Genomic DNA, 14478 nt, shown 5'->3' on the forward strand with positions numbered 1-14478 from the left:
GGTATTTAATGTTCGGCTCCGCCCGAACTTAGACTTTCTTACTTGTTATATTTTAATTTTAATTATCAGGAACAAAGACTGCAACTGCACTCGACCGTACTCGTTATTTTATTTTCGATGACAACACTGGTAAAAACGGCCAGCTGTTGTCTTTTGTACAAGTAAGCAAGCAAAGCAAGCGAGTTCGGCGTCTGTGGCAGCCGAGTGGTGAGAGTTGCGTGTTACAAGTCTGTAGGTGCCAGGTTCGATCCTCGGTTGGGGCGGTTGTCAAAAGTTATTTTGTTATTATTTTTTATTTTATTTTTTTTATTTAATTGAATTTTTTATTTTATTTGATTTATATATTTAATTTTACCTTTTTTATTTTCATTTGTTTTATTTTATATCATATTTTTTATTTTCTATTAGTTAATTTAAATTTTTATGGCCTTATTCATAAAAAATAAAATAGGTTTAAAGAGCTCTATAAAGTGACATTTTCATACAAAATTTCGATTTATAAAGCAATTAAAGTGTTCTTTATTTTTTATGAATTTGGGTATTAGAGTCTAATTTTATTAAAAAAGTCAACAAAAACTAACTGAAAGCAACCTTAAATATATAGAACTAATAAATGAATGAATTAAAAAGAAATAAATGAAAGTTCTACTGGTCTGTTAAGGCACAATTATAATCAGATAAAATGCGCCGTTAATCCGGATCAAAGCTGCTGTCTGTCTATGCTTATTGGACATCTTAAACTACACCTATGGTTATTCGTTAAAATATTTTTTGGGAACCCAATAAAATGGCCTTTCTCAAGATAAGTTATTTTAATACAAGCAATTTTTAGCAAAAAAAAACCGACTTAAAAAAAGAAATATATATATATATATATATCATGATCGAATGATCGGATCGAAACTAGACCACCTTTGAGACACTACCTTTCCGATGCAAAAATAATTATCGAAATCGGTTGACGTGGTCCAAAGTTATGCGGTAACATACTTAAAAAAAATATATATATATTCCGATAACCTCCTCCTTTTTTGGAAGTCGGTTAAAAATGCCACAGATATATAAACATCCGAGTTGTGCCCGACTTTGCAGCCAACACGTTGAGGACTTTTCTACAATCTATCGCAATTTTTTTCGTGGTTTCACAGCATTCCAGTGACTTAATAGCTACTTGACTATCGGAGTCTATGGTTACTGAAGGCAGATTAAGCGAAGATTCGACAAGCCAAGATACGGCAGTGGTGTGGCGACCAAAAACAAAGGACTAGTGAAAGGCCCTTCGAATGTAACCCACTATCTACTCTTAGATTTTGTCTAGAGCCATATGTGTAGACGGCTGAAGATTTATTTTACCAGTGGAGAACTTGTTTTCGAGCTCGAAAGGCCGTGGTGTGTAATCTGGAGACGTAAGAGTATCAGGATACTTGTTAGAATGCTGGTATGATCGAGTGCTGTATTTCCTTTCTGACTGTGTATTATCGCTGGCCTGAAGCTTTCCGAAAGGTCTACATGAAGAAGTGTTTGCAGTGTTTTAGTAGACGGGATGGCAGCGTTGTCGCCTTGTGAACCTTGATGAGTTTAGAATTAATGATAATATATTTATTTCGGAGTTTTAATAAACATACGTACCTGAAAACTTGCACATACATATATGTGCAAAGCGAACATTTTTTTGCAATATTTTTTTCGCATAACGGGACTTTTTCTCCGAAATATTGTATAATCTCTAGCGTAATGTAGTTTTGCAAAACGAGTTGTTGTTTTTGTCATAAATGCCAAATGAAGCAAAACTGCCAACAGATAATAAAAAAAAAATTATGATTTTCCTATTAATTTTAAAATTCCAATTCCAAATCCAACTACATACATAGGTGTACAGCAGTGATGGAAAAGTAGGTACAATTGTACTTTTTTCGGCTCTTTTTCAACATGAAAGTACATTCGGTACATTGGTTCCATTTTAAGTACATTTTAAGTTTGGCCAAATTATTTGTCAAGGAAATTTGTATGCCGATTTTCTTTTGCCAAGTGGATTTTGGTTAAACATATTAAAACATAGAACTTTTTGATAGTGTGCCATTGGGAATGAAACATTTAATAGCATGTCATTGTGAACGAGATATGTGAAACGAAGAAGTAACTAGCCTTTATGTGCGCGCAATTTGAATGAATAATTAATGAAAGCCGACAAATTAGAGAAACTGCAATGGATAAGTAAGTTTCAAACCGTTTTTTTAATACAAACTATTTCATTTTTGACGAAGTTTATACTATTTTCAGTTGGATTGTTCGCAAGAAACGTGAAAATGCAGCTGCAGGCAATGATGAGAAGTAAGTGTGACAAAGTTCAACTAGCGCAAAAAAATTTACCAATAGCATTTTTCTCATATTTAAGCAATAACGAAGAAAGCAACGTAGTTTCCGTGGCGAAAAAGTAAAAGTATGAGATCAAATTTAAGAGGGAGTGGGCATCTAAGTACAATTGGCTCCAAGAAGACTCTACCGCAAAGCAAGGTAAGAGGTGCATGATATGCGGTGTTCCAATTTACGGCAATATGTTTCACATCGATCGGCATTCAAATTCAGACCTCCATAAAAAAATGCTAATATTGCTAAAGCAACCTTAAAAATTTCGAGTTTTACTAAGCCGAATAGCGAGGAAATGGAATTAAGTCGCTCAGCAAAGGCAATGGAGATTCGTTTGTGTATGTTCGTTGCTGAGCACAATTTGCTATTTACTGCTTTGGACCATTTGGCAAAATGTATTAAAACGGTAAAAGATTCACGCATAATTTCAAACCTGAGCATAAATAGACATAAGGGTCAAAATATTATAAAGTCAGTCACTGGTCCTGAAAACTGCAGACAAATTTCTGAAATAACAAAACAACCATATTACTCCGTGATCATTGATGAAAGCACTGACATTTCTATGGACAAAAACTTAGCAGTTATTATTAGAGTTTTTACGAACAAATGTAGAGATAGATTTTTGGACTTTGTTCAAGTGTCTGATTCTTCTTCCGCCGGAATTTTCAATGCCCTTTTAAAAGTTTTGAATGATCATGATATTCCGTTGAGCAATCTATTGGGATTTACGGCAGATAACTGCGGTGTCATGATGGGCAAACGAAATGGCGTCCAAGCAAAATTAAAAGAAATTTGCCCTAAAATCTTTGTTATTGGCGATGTATGCCACAACCTTAATCTATCGTCCGAGGCAGCTGCATCAGTTCTTCCACAAGAAATAGAAAAGTTAATTCGCTCTATAAATCACCACTTCTGTCATAGCGCTAGTAGAAAAATAGAGTTTGAAAATTTTCAAGAAGATTTTGGAAGTGCGGTTCATAAGATTTTGCGATTTAGTTCAACACGATGGCTTTCGCGGCAGGTAAATTTTCTTTTTAATAATAGTTGTTCAATACATTTTTTTATTTGAAGTATTACATTATGATTTCAGATTGTAGTTGAACGGATATTGGAGAAGTGGAGTACTTTACAATATTTATGCAATTTCGAAGCAGGATTTGGCAATGAAAGTAATAAGTTTATTGCAAGTACCCTTTCAGATTCTAATATAAAACTGTACTTCTATTTCTTGTCGTACGTTCTTAAAGTTATAAACACTGTTAACATAGAAATGCAAGCGGAAGAGTCACACATTCATGTTTTATATCCCCGCTTGACATTTCTTTTTAATCAAATATGCCGCAATTTTATAGCGAAAGAAAATATTTGTACCAATTCAATATATTCATTGAATTTAGCCAACCACATACCTATTGAAAACATTTTTTGTGGAACGGAAACTGAGCTGTTTTACACTGACCAAAACCTAACAGCATCGGAAATTTTTCAATTTAAAAATAACATTTTGAAATTTTATATTAAATTTTGCGATGATTTAAGAAAAAGAATAGATTTTAATAATGAAATTTTAAAACTCTTACCGTCAATTGCGCCGAAGGAAGTACTATCTGGTAATATTAATAGCATTTTACCACTGATTTTAAAATTGTTTCCCGAAACTGAATTAAAAAAAAGCTGAACAAATTAACACCGAGTATCGAGCATTGGCCGATTATGCAGAAATTAAAAAAATCGAAAACCTTCCTGTATCTGAATTTTGGACTGAAGTCGGCAGAATAAAAAATGAACTAAATCAGCCAGTATTTTCAAATATATTTCGCGTTGTTCAGGGTTTGCTTGCTTTACCACACTCCTCTGCTTGTATTGAGAGAATTTTTTCAATTCAGAACCTAGTTAAAACAAAGTGTAGAAATAAACTGGCGCTAGGCACATGTGCCGCATTAATACAAACAAAGGACTTAATTAGATGCAATGAAAGTTCTTGTTTTGATTTGAAAGTGGAGACTTTACTCGGCTACCGTCTTCAAAATAAAAACCTTAATGAAAATGAATTAATTGACTAAGTTCTATACCGAAAAAAATATGCACCAGCTTTTTTTATTGAAATCAAAAAATATTTTGAGGTCGCTCAAAGCGCTCAAAGTTTTACACGTATATTATATTGGGAAAAACAATTTTTCGTAGCGATGATAGAAAATACATATATATTTTTAGATCAGTAACCTCTGTTTCCGTTCAGGAGACTTCAAAAAATAATACCGAATTATTAATTTAATATTTTTTTTAATATTAACTATTATTTATAGATTCCACCATAGGGGACCCATAAAGAATCGTTAATATTAAAAAATATATAAACAATCCGGAGTATTTTTTGACGTCTCCTGAAGAGAAACAGAGGTTACAGATCTAAAAATATATATATATTTGCTATCATTGCTACGAAAAATTGTTGCTTCCCTAATATAATATATGTGAAGAACTCTGAGCGCTTTAAGCTACCTCAAAATATTTTTTGATTTCAATATAAAAAGCAGGTGCATATTTTTTCGGTATAGAACAATCCTTGGGGTGAGAGTATTAAAATTCCGACTCTAAATTTTTTTGGACCATCCTAAGGTACATATATAAAACGCATAGCGTAAAATAACGTATTTTATCTAAGTTATTTAATTTTATGTTTACAAAACTATGCAATACAAAGTACAAAAATGGAATAGTACAAATAACTGTGTATATAACTATACGCGTTAACACTTGCAATGTGTTTTTTTTTCAATAAAGGTTGTATATACATACATATGTACATATAAAAGTGTCTTCTTTTTTTAGGTACATTTGTCCGCTTTTTAGTACAATCTTCTTGTCATATTAGGTACAATTTGGAAAATTAATTTTCCATCCCTGGTGTACAGTATGAAGATCTCTCGCGCCTACACAAAACCAAACCAAGCAATTCCATGCCATCCATGCCATTTCCATGGTTTATTTTATGTTTAATATTTTTTTTTTTATAAAAGCCTGGCTAGCTATACAACAAATACCATATAAATCCCCTTTTCAAACTTTATACAAAAATTATAAACAATCGACAAATTTGCACCAAATTTTTAAACTTTTTATTCAGAATATAGCCAAAACTCTTCAAAGTAAGGCGAGTCTATTCTAATGACCGCCAGTGGTATGTATGGCTATGCAATTGTATGTATGTTCGTATGTTATTCATTCTGCTGCCGGCACACTTTTCATTCAATTCCGATACAATTCCGTGCGGCGCTGTGCGATGCTAATTGACCGGCCTGGTCTTTCTGGAGAATTCTTGCAGATGCGAATGCCAGTTTTTCAAAGGCATTCGGTACGAACGGTGTGCTCCGAACAGTTAACTCATTTACAGTCAACGGTGCGTGATTGCTAAATAGTATAAAAAAACAGCTTATAAAATAACATATATATACTGCATACATACATACATAGATTCAAACAAATATACATACATATTTAAGGACATAATAGCAAAAACTAAGAAAAGCAAAAAAAAAGATCGAAAAAACTGTGTCAAAAATCGCCTTAAAAATTCCAAAGCTATTTGTTACCTCTTCTTCTATTACCTATTAAAAACAGCTTAAAAAGACTAAATATCGATGGCTGAGTGGAAGATCGACCTATTGCGGTAGCGAGTTCGAAAACGCCCCATCTCAGAAAATTTGTGAACAGTGCCCTACTTCAGAATTTGGTTGAAGAACGCCCTATCAGAAAATTTGGTTCAAAAATGCTCTATCTCTGCTGCCGATCCAAAAACGTCCTATCTCAGCACATTTGTGAATTGTGAGATAGGGCGCTCTTCAATCGAATTCTGAAGTAGGGCGTTCTTGAAAAGTTTTCTGAGATAGACCATTTTCGAACGGCTGCCGCGATAGGTCGATCTTCCACTCAGCCATGGATATTACATAGTTAAAAAAAAAATCAAAACTATTTTCCGTACAACTTTAACATATTTTTTTATTTATATTTCACTTTGCCCCATATAGCTTAAACAACCAACAACAGCAACAAAATGAATGAAGCCAAGAGTCTGTTCACCACCTTCCTTATCCTGGTCTTCTTGTTGGGTTTACTGTGGGCTTTCTATGAAGCGGTTTTCTAAAACTCTAACTATGTACTTAGACATGATTTTCATGTTTTAAACTTTAATATACCCCATAGAAACACACACACACACACACAAATCCTGTGTTTTGGGGTACTTTTTGTTAGTTTTTTTTATTTATCATCATCAAATGTCATAGTTTGGAAATATTTATTTATGTACATCAAAGATGTCAACATGAAATCTGGCAACAACAACAACAACAACAACAACATCATCGTCTTACATGATAGAATGAATGCGCGAAAAATCAATTCCAAATAACATTAAGTCAACGAATTCGTAAATGCAAAAAAAAAATTAAAGAATTCGCTTGGATAGAAAATGAGGTAAGTGATATATTTTTATTTACTAAATAAATATTTTGTTTATTGTTATTCTCTTAAATTACTACACCATACTAAAATTCAAAGACTTTATGGAACTGCCTTGAAAGCGGCACCTCTGCTATTTGACCAAGATCCTAGTGCTGCCAGAACTAACCTAATTTCGATTTAACACAATTTAGCGAATACCCCAGCCAACCAGCGGAGTCCGCACGGTGCACAATTAGGACTCCCTGTGCGGAGCGCTTATTCTCGTGGGGAGGTTCCGAAAAGAGTCCCTAAGGAGCATATCCGCTGAAGAAAAGTGCCTTATCAATATATATGAAAAAAGTGTGCCTTTAGGACTCCCTTGATGAGTGATTTCGGAGAAAGCTCCCTCAGATAATCAGCAAAAGACTCCGTCCGGACTTTTCTATTCGCCTATGATATTGTGAAAAAGACTCTTTAAATCATCCGATGATAACTTAGACAGAGTGTTTTGGAGCTGAAGTCCAAACTTATTTCAGGTGGATATCAATAGGCATTAAATTGACGAGAGCATTTAGCGCTGCTCACCCCTAGCTTGCTGCCTTTGTATGCTTTTTAGTTTGCAGACATTATATGAATTTTCGCTTAGTCCGGGCCATCAGACCATGGCGCCGTTCATTAGGATTGGTCTAATGGTCGCGGTATATATCCACATCACAAGCTTAGGTTTTAGTCCCCATTTTCTGCGGAAGATTGTCTTGAAAGTATAGTAAGCTATCCACATCACAAGCTTAGGTTTTAGTCCCCATTTTCTGCGGAAGATTGTCTTGAAAGTATAGTAAGCTATGTAGGCCTTCTGCCTATAAAATTCGACATTGATTTTCCAAGATACTTTGGACTCCAGCGCGACTCCAAGGTACTTTGCGCTAACGTGTGTCTTGCGGTCCAGCCACGGTAGTTTGAATTGTGGTATTTTGTTTCTGTTTGCAAATAGGATAAGTTCTGTTTTGGCTGGGTTCACATTTAGGCCGCTTCTCTGAGCCCAAGCGTGTAGCCTTCCCAGGGTTCTTTCAAGAATTGCTCATATTTTATACAAAAAATAAACAAACCATTGAATTTGACAGTATGTTTTTTATCCGCTGGTGAAATCCAACTCAGGTCCCAAATTAAAGGTGGAGACTATTCGTGCATGTATACACAGATGGCTGGAAGTTGGCTGCTGACTGTGTCTTTCAAGATGGGGTGGTAGTAATTGATAAGGTCACAGACAAATAAAAGGCTGCCCTCCATGCTGACTAAGAATTGCCGTAAGTCATACAGGTGAATTATAAAGCAGATGCAGGGACCGAACATAACAGTTATTGATGAAAACTCTCATGGAAAAATTTACTATGAAGAAAATGTTCTACAACTAAGTAATACATACTAATCGATTTTTTTCACCTAGACTCAAATTTGAAAATAAATTTTTATTTGCAAGTTTTATGCAAAACTAAAAAAAAATAACAATTATAATTTTTATATTATAAATTCAAAATAACAATTATTTTTGATTTTTATATTATATGTCTTAGATAACAGTTATTGAAGACTTTTATTTATAAAAGTCATCAATAAAAATTAGTCAGTGACTTTTACTTTTAAATGCCATCAATCTAAATCAGTCACCGTCTTTTATTTTTTAAATCATTCGTATAAAAGTCATTAACATTTTTCGCAGTTTAGAAGGTGTTGGAAACAAAAGTTTACTACAACTTATACAAATGACTTTTATAAGTATGATTTAAACAATAAAGGCCAGTGACTGATTTTTATTTATGACTTTTATAAATAAAAGTCTCCGATAACTGTTATCTAAGATACATAATTTAAAAATCAAAAATAACTGTTATTTGCAGATTATTTAGATCGAAATCAAAAATAATTGTTATTTTGGATTTGTGAATTAAAAGTCAGAAATAACGGTTATTTAAGAAGTAATTAAATAAAAGTAAAAAAATAATTGTTAAAGAGCGATTTTTTTAATAAAAGTTGTAACTGTTACGGTTCCTGAGCAGACGAAATCGCCGACTTAGTGGAACATCTAGCCTCCTCCTTTACTTCGAAAAATTCGACTAGTCATGTAATTAGGAAAGCTATCGCTACTGTCTCCGTTCTTGGAAGACGCAGATGTTATCATAAAATTTAAAGCTTACAAATTTGTATGCGGCCATGATGAAGTTTTCATTGAGAAAATCGAGTCTGAATATATGGAAGAGATAGAAATTGTTATTGCTGCTATCGCTGATGCAATATAGCTTAATTAGCGTCATTCGCAACATCAAAGATGCAATTTTTGAATTTCGACAACTAAAAATAAAGCTCCTTTGCGCATTTTTATTGAGATATTCATTCGCGTATCGAATCGAAATCAGGAATTGGAACGTTTTCACTTTCCAAAAAACATACATGAAAATATATGCAAATACTTAGATAGATACATACATATGTATGTATGTATGATGGATGTACATATTTTATGAGATTTTCATGCGAGGTCTGCCAAAATTCTAGTATTTCTTGTTTGCTTTTTTGAAACAGGCGGTTCGTTAGTATCTATGCGTTGGGACATTTTTTAAGATATGCCATCAAATAAGTATATCACTTCTTTATTTTTATAAATCAACAAATTTAATGAGCCATTTTTCCTCTAAATATCCATGTACCAATACTAGCGCAGTATCGAGAAAAATATCTAAGAACATACATATGTATTCTATATAAAAAGTGTGAAAGCGTGCATCGATTCCCAACACTGTTGCGAACGAGCGTTCCGTGGGTTTGCCAAAATACTTTCAACAGCATTTTCGATACAAAATTTGTCAACTTTCTGAGTGATACGTGCACAGCAATAGCCGCGTGTGTGGAAAAACATTACATATGTAGATGCATATTTATGTATGTATGTATGTACATGTAATTTATATTTTTCACATCTTTCGAATAGAAGTAAACTCTGCTTGAATTCATCCATTGTCACTTTGTTGCACCTCGTTGTATATATTTTCACGACAGTATAGATGTTCGTGTTTTCAACATCAAGTTTACCGTAAATGTTGTACTATTTTTTGTTGAAAATACTGCAATTTATATACATACATACAGTGTGCGTCAAAAATAGGTATACCCTGACATTTTGACGATTTTATTTAATTATATTTTCTAAACTAAATTTTTCATATTTTTTTATCAAAATATACATAGTACATTCAACAGCAAAACCACAATAACCAACTTTTCCAATCTCATACAGAGCCTTGTTAAAATGCAAGAAATTTTCAATTCGTTTTCTTAATATTTGAGATTCAGGTGCAAATTTCAAGTCGCTAAAATTATTTTTTATATTTGAGAATTTTTTCTCTGAGAAAAAGAATTGAAAAATTAAAAATTTTAAGGAACATTTCTTGCATTTTCCTGACTACTGAATGAAATAAAAAAAAAAGGATTCTTGTGGATTTTGCTGTAGTATGAAGTATATTTTTATAAAAAAAATAAGAAAAATTTGGCATGGAAAATATATATATAAATATATAAAATGGTCAAACGTCAGCGTATATTTATTTTTGATACTCCTGTATATATAAAGCTTTTCTGTTGATTTTTTAATACTTGTGTTTTTTTGCCGGCTGTTTTCGCTTGGTTTAGCACACCTTCTACTTAAATTTTTTTGTGTGTGGAATTATATTTAATATTCTATATGTTATTCGAGTAGTATTTATAGCATTGCTTCATATTTTAAACAGTGACACAATATATTGTCAAGTAGAAATTTCAAAAATTAAGATAAATGTCCAGTAGCTTACATTGATATATGTATGCATGTATACTAAATGTACGCTAGAGAATAAATAAACCGTATTTTAACGCTAAAAATACAAAATTTTGAAGAGAAAATTACCAGGATTAAATATTCAAAAATAATATCTTTTTAGATGTTAACATAACAAAAATAAAATTGATTACATATTTTTTCTAAGTGTAAATATTAGAGTTTCCCCAAGATATGTTATTTCCGTGGAAACATTTAGAACAGTGCCCCCAAGTAGCAGCAGTATATTGAATAGTCGTAATTTTAAATAGGTGGCAACCATTTAACAACATTATGATTGTTCCTTCCAAAGATTTCCTAGCACTCTATAGTTTGACACCCGCATTGTAATATTTAAAATAATTTGTATATAAGTTAATCAAATTCGACTTTTCAACCCTCGAAAAAGTATTTTCAAGCTAAAGCATTCCTACATTTCCTCGCCTAGAATCGTGATGAATATTTTAAATAACTGATCAATTAAATTTAATCTGATTTTTAAACATGTGGCAACCCCCAAAATATACTACAGAATAAAAGCCTTTTCAAGCCCATTTCGACTGATACCCATATTTTAATTATTAACTTGGCTTTTAAAATAATTTCAATCGAACTTTTTAAACAGGTGGCAACTCTCTCTTAAAATACCTCAATAATGTTTCTAGTGTTCAAACTAAAGATTTCATAACAATTTTTCGTTTGACTCCCGTATTTCAAATAATTTCCGTATAAGTTAATTAAATTCTACTTTCTCTTCAAACGCAGTTTCAAGCTATAACCTTCTTAAATTACCTTCGTATGACATTATGGTACATATTTTAATTAACTGATGAATTAAGTTGACTTTGATTTTTTAAAAATGTGGCCACCCTCTCAATATAGCTTATTAAATAATTTGAATATAACTTTCTAAACAGATGGCATCCCTCTTTAAACACCTCAAAAATATGGTTAGTAACTAAAGATTTCTTAAGACTCTTTTGTTTGACATATTTTAAGCGATTTTTGCATTCCTGAACACTTCTGCATCTGTTCTCCTTTTACTCTCACTTGAGAGAGTAGGATTGTAGTTTGACAGTTTCACAGATTTTAGTCCGAAGTTCAATAGAACAGACTAATTATTTACTGCGTTTGTGCGTTCTTAATTGGAATATGCTGCTTTTATCCGGATACCGAGTCATACAGTTAACATTAATGTATTTCTACGTTTTGCTCTGCACGCATTAAATTTTGTTGAACCTTTCGCATCTTATGTCTCCAGCTGTCGGCGAATTAGTTTACAAACTTTATGTAACAGAAGTTGTCCCCAGGCTATCTAATTTTTATTGGGTATTGGGTTTCGGAGCATTCACTTCTATGTTGCAGGCGTAATTTGTGTCGATTTGATGTTTCCAGGGTTTCCTTAGAACGGTTCATAATGCAAACTAACCTGAAAACCGAATATTATCTGCATACAACTATTTCGAAAATGTTTTAGACTTTGATTTTACCAATCCGAGATTATCTACTTTTGTGTTGGGACTAGAATTCATAGACATGTAACCAAATAAAAAATAAAAAGTTGAAATTTTCCGAAAGAAACCAACTGATATTGCAACACACTCCAATGTGAAGGGAGGCGTACTGAATTACTTACATACTGCTTAAGGCCAGTATGCAGCTCCGTTATTTTGTGGGTGTGCCCAAGGAATTTTGACATCTGATACTTCACCAGCCTGTTGCCTCGCTGTTACCTCAAGAAATAATTAGTCTGTTCCAATAGCAGTCCGGTTTACAGGATTTAGTCAGAACTTACACGAAGTCGTTCCTATTGACATAAAACCTGTAAGTGGGAACACATTTGAGAGAGTAACTGAGCAACTGTTCCTAGTCAGAAGTTACAGGATTTAGTCCGTATTTTTTTTCCTGTAAGTTCATGAAAAGTGTCAAACGATCAGCTGATTTGCATGTGCAAGCAAAAACAAACAGCGGTGAAAGCAAAGTACCTTATATTTGTAAAAAAAATGGAAGTAAAGAACGAAATGTTTGAATATATATAGATTTTAATAATTATTTAGTGATATTTCAGCTAAATCAGTGTTGTACAAATGACATGTAAACAAACCGACTGACGTTTTTACAGGAAATAGTGCTTTTTGCGTTCCTATGCACTTCTGCATCTGTTCTCCTTTTACTCTCATTTGAGAGAGTAAAATTGTAGTTTGACAGTTCCACAGGTTTTAGTCCGAACTTGCCAGCATGGGTTGCGCTGTGCTCTTTTTTCACAAAACAACTTTAGTAGAAAGCGTAGCAAATTTCTTAAGAACTGCGTACTGTCTCAAGAAAATTTTACACAAGAAATATTCTTAGCCATTTCTTGTACGTAATTTTGCATGAAGTTTTTGTTTTTCTTGAGAGCTGCATACCGGCCTTTAGTATAAAAATATACGCAATGCATATTGCTTCTAAAAGTTACCATATGTTTGCCATTTCAAGTGGTTTAATGGACTTTTGCCAATCATTTCATGTAGGCCATTAATTTTTACATTAATACAGTTTGAAGCGCCATGCAAAAAGTGATTTAAAAGCACACATTTTCTTCGCCATTTCAATGTCGTACTAAGTGCTATAAAACATTTGGTCTGCTGTCGACAGCAAAATATAAATTTAATTTTTTTTGTGGCTGAATATGGCTGAATGGAAAATGGATGCATTAGGCCTGTAAATGAGCAAATAAGAAGGTACATATACAATGTTAAATGTACTTGAAGTTTTGGAATTAGTACCAATATATAAAAATTACTAAGTTTATATTATAGTTAGATATTTGTTTATTATTGCTGCTTAAAAATACGTACATTTCACGGCATTCACAAATAATTTTTAATTTCAAATTTTCTCATATAGATGACGTCAACATTTAAGCAGCCGCTGGGATGCCAATACGGCTGGGTTGTTGCGATGGGAAAGCGATTTTTCGCTGTTCACAGAGAAAAAACAAAACCAAAATCGATGAGTTTCACTGTAAATAACTCATTGAGAAATATTCAAATAGTTTTTGCGCAAATCTTGCTAAATTACAAACAAGTGCGAACGCCATAATCGATAAATACGATTGCATTATGTACATACGTGAAATTTTATGGCTGTATTGTATTAAGTATTATTTTTGGCTGTGTCTAAATTTTTTGAAAACATAATCAATTGCGATGTTTATAATGCTTATTTATTTTCTTTTATTTGTTTATTTTTATTTTTTCATGTCAAGTAAAGTCTTGCTGCCCCGTGGAAAATATTGTAAGCAAATTACCATCAGCATCACTGTGACCTTGCGGCGTGCTTGTTGTAGACACCTATTTATTTGGAAAGTAAAAATATACTAAAAAGCGTAAAAGTGGAAATTTTCAGCAGCTGTCAGCAATCCATCAGTTCATCTTCAGTAAAATATTCCAGCCAACCGACGTTCATGTCATCGACTTCTAGAAATTGCGTTTATTTAAAACAACAAAATAATTATGAAAGGAAGCAAAAAAAAAAAAAAATCATAAAAAACTTAAACGTAAAAAAAGCAAAAAAAGTAGTTTGCACATAAGCAAAAAAAAAACCAATCATGTTTGGATCGTATTTATTACACAATATCTTCTTCTTAGTTGTATAAGGGTATTTGACATAAGCCATAGTTGTAGTGACTTTATATTGTTATGAAATATAAAACAGCAGACAGGAACAAATAAAAAAATGGGTATTTATGAATTGAAAAAAAAACAACAAGACCTTAAAATAAAATAAACTTAAAACAAGTAAGAAAGTCTAAGTTCGGGCGGAGCCGAACATTAAATACC

At 32.7% G+C, this 14478-nt stretch overlaps 1 protein-coding gene across 11 annotated transcripts; it reads left to right on the plus strand.

The window, feature by feature from the left end:
* Positions 1–1876: 1876 nt before the first annotated feature.
* On the plus strand, positions 1877–14178 carry LOC118741149. Of its 11 annotated transcripts, none has more exons than XR_004993242.1 (8): positions 1877–1892; positions 2073–2214; positions 2281–2331; positions 2396–3391; positions 3461–3539; positions 6399–6846; positions 13544–13660; positions 13910–14178. XR_004993242.1 is itself a non-coding variant. In XM_036473005.1 (6 exons), the coding sequence occupies exons 3-5, from the start codon at positions 2663–2665 to the stop codon at positions 6401–6403; spliced, it is 813 nt and encodes a 270-aa protein (XP_036328898.1). In that variant the 5' UTR covers positions 1927–2214; positions 2281–2331; positions 2396–2662; the 3' UTR covers positions 6404–6846; positions 13905–14178. The 11 variants fall into 11 exon arrangements, 2 of the variants coding, with proteins under 2 accessions (XP_036328898.1, XP_036328897.1); XR_004993249.1 differs by lacking the exon at positions 1877–1892 and having other exon boundaries at positions 1932–2214; positions 6399–6526; positions 6687–6846; XR_004993245.1 differs by lacking the exon at positions 1877–1892 and having other exon boundaries at positions 1933–2214; positions 2396–2514; positions 2587–3391.
* Positions 14179–14478: the final 300 nt, after the last annotated feature.

This window comes from Rhagoletis pomonella, unplaced genomic scaffold, assembly GCF_013731165.1.
Source record: "Rhagoletis pomonella isolate Grant_MI unplaced genomic scaffold, Rhpom_1.0 Rhpom_scaffold_00006, whole genome shotgun sequence".
NCBI classification, from domain to species: domain Eukaryota; kingdom Metazoa; phylum Arthropoda; class Insecta; order Diptera; family Tephritidae; genus Rhagoletis; species Rhagoletis pomonella.

Bases quoted from the DNA above. Each gene is read 5' to 3' on its own strand.
- LOC118741149 (XM_036473005.1), top strand. From the start codon at position 2,663: ATGGAATTAAGTCGCTCAGCAAAGGCAATGGAGATTCGTTTGTGTATG. The intron at 3,392-3,460 runs GTAAATTTTCTT...TTATGATTTCAG, and splicing joins CACGATGGCTTTCGCGGCAG to ATTGTAGTTGAACGGATATT.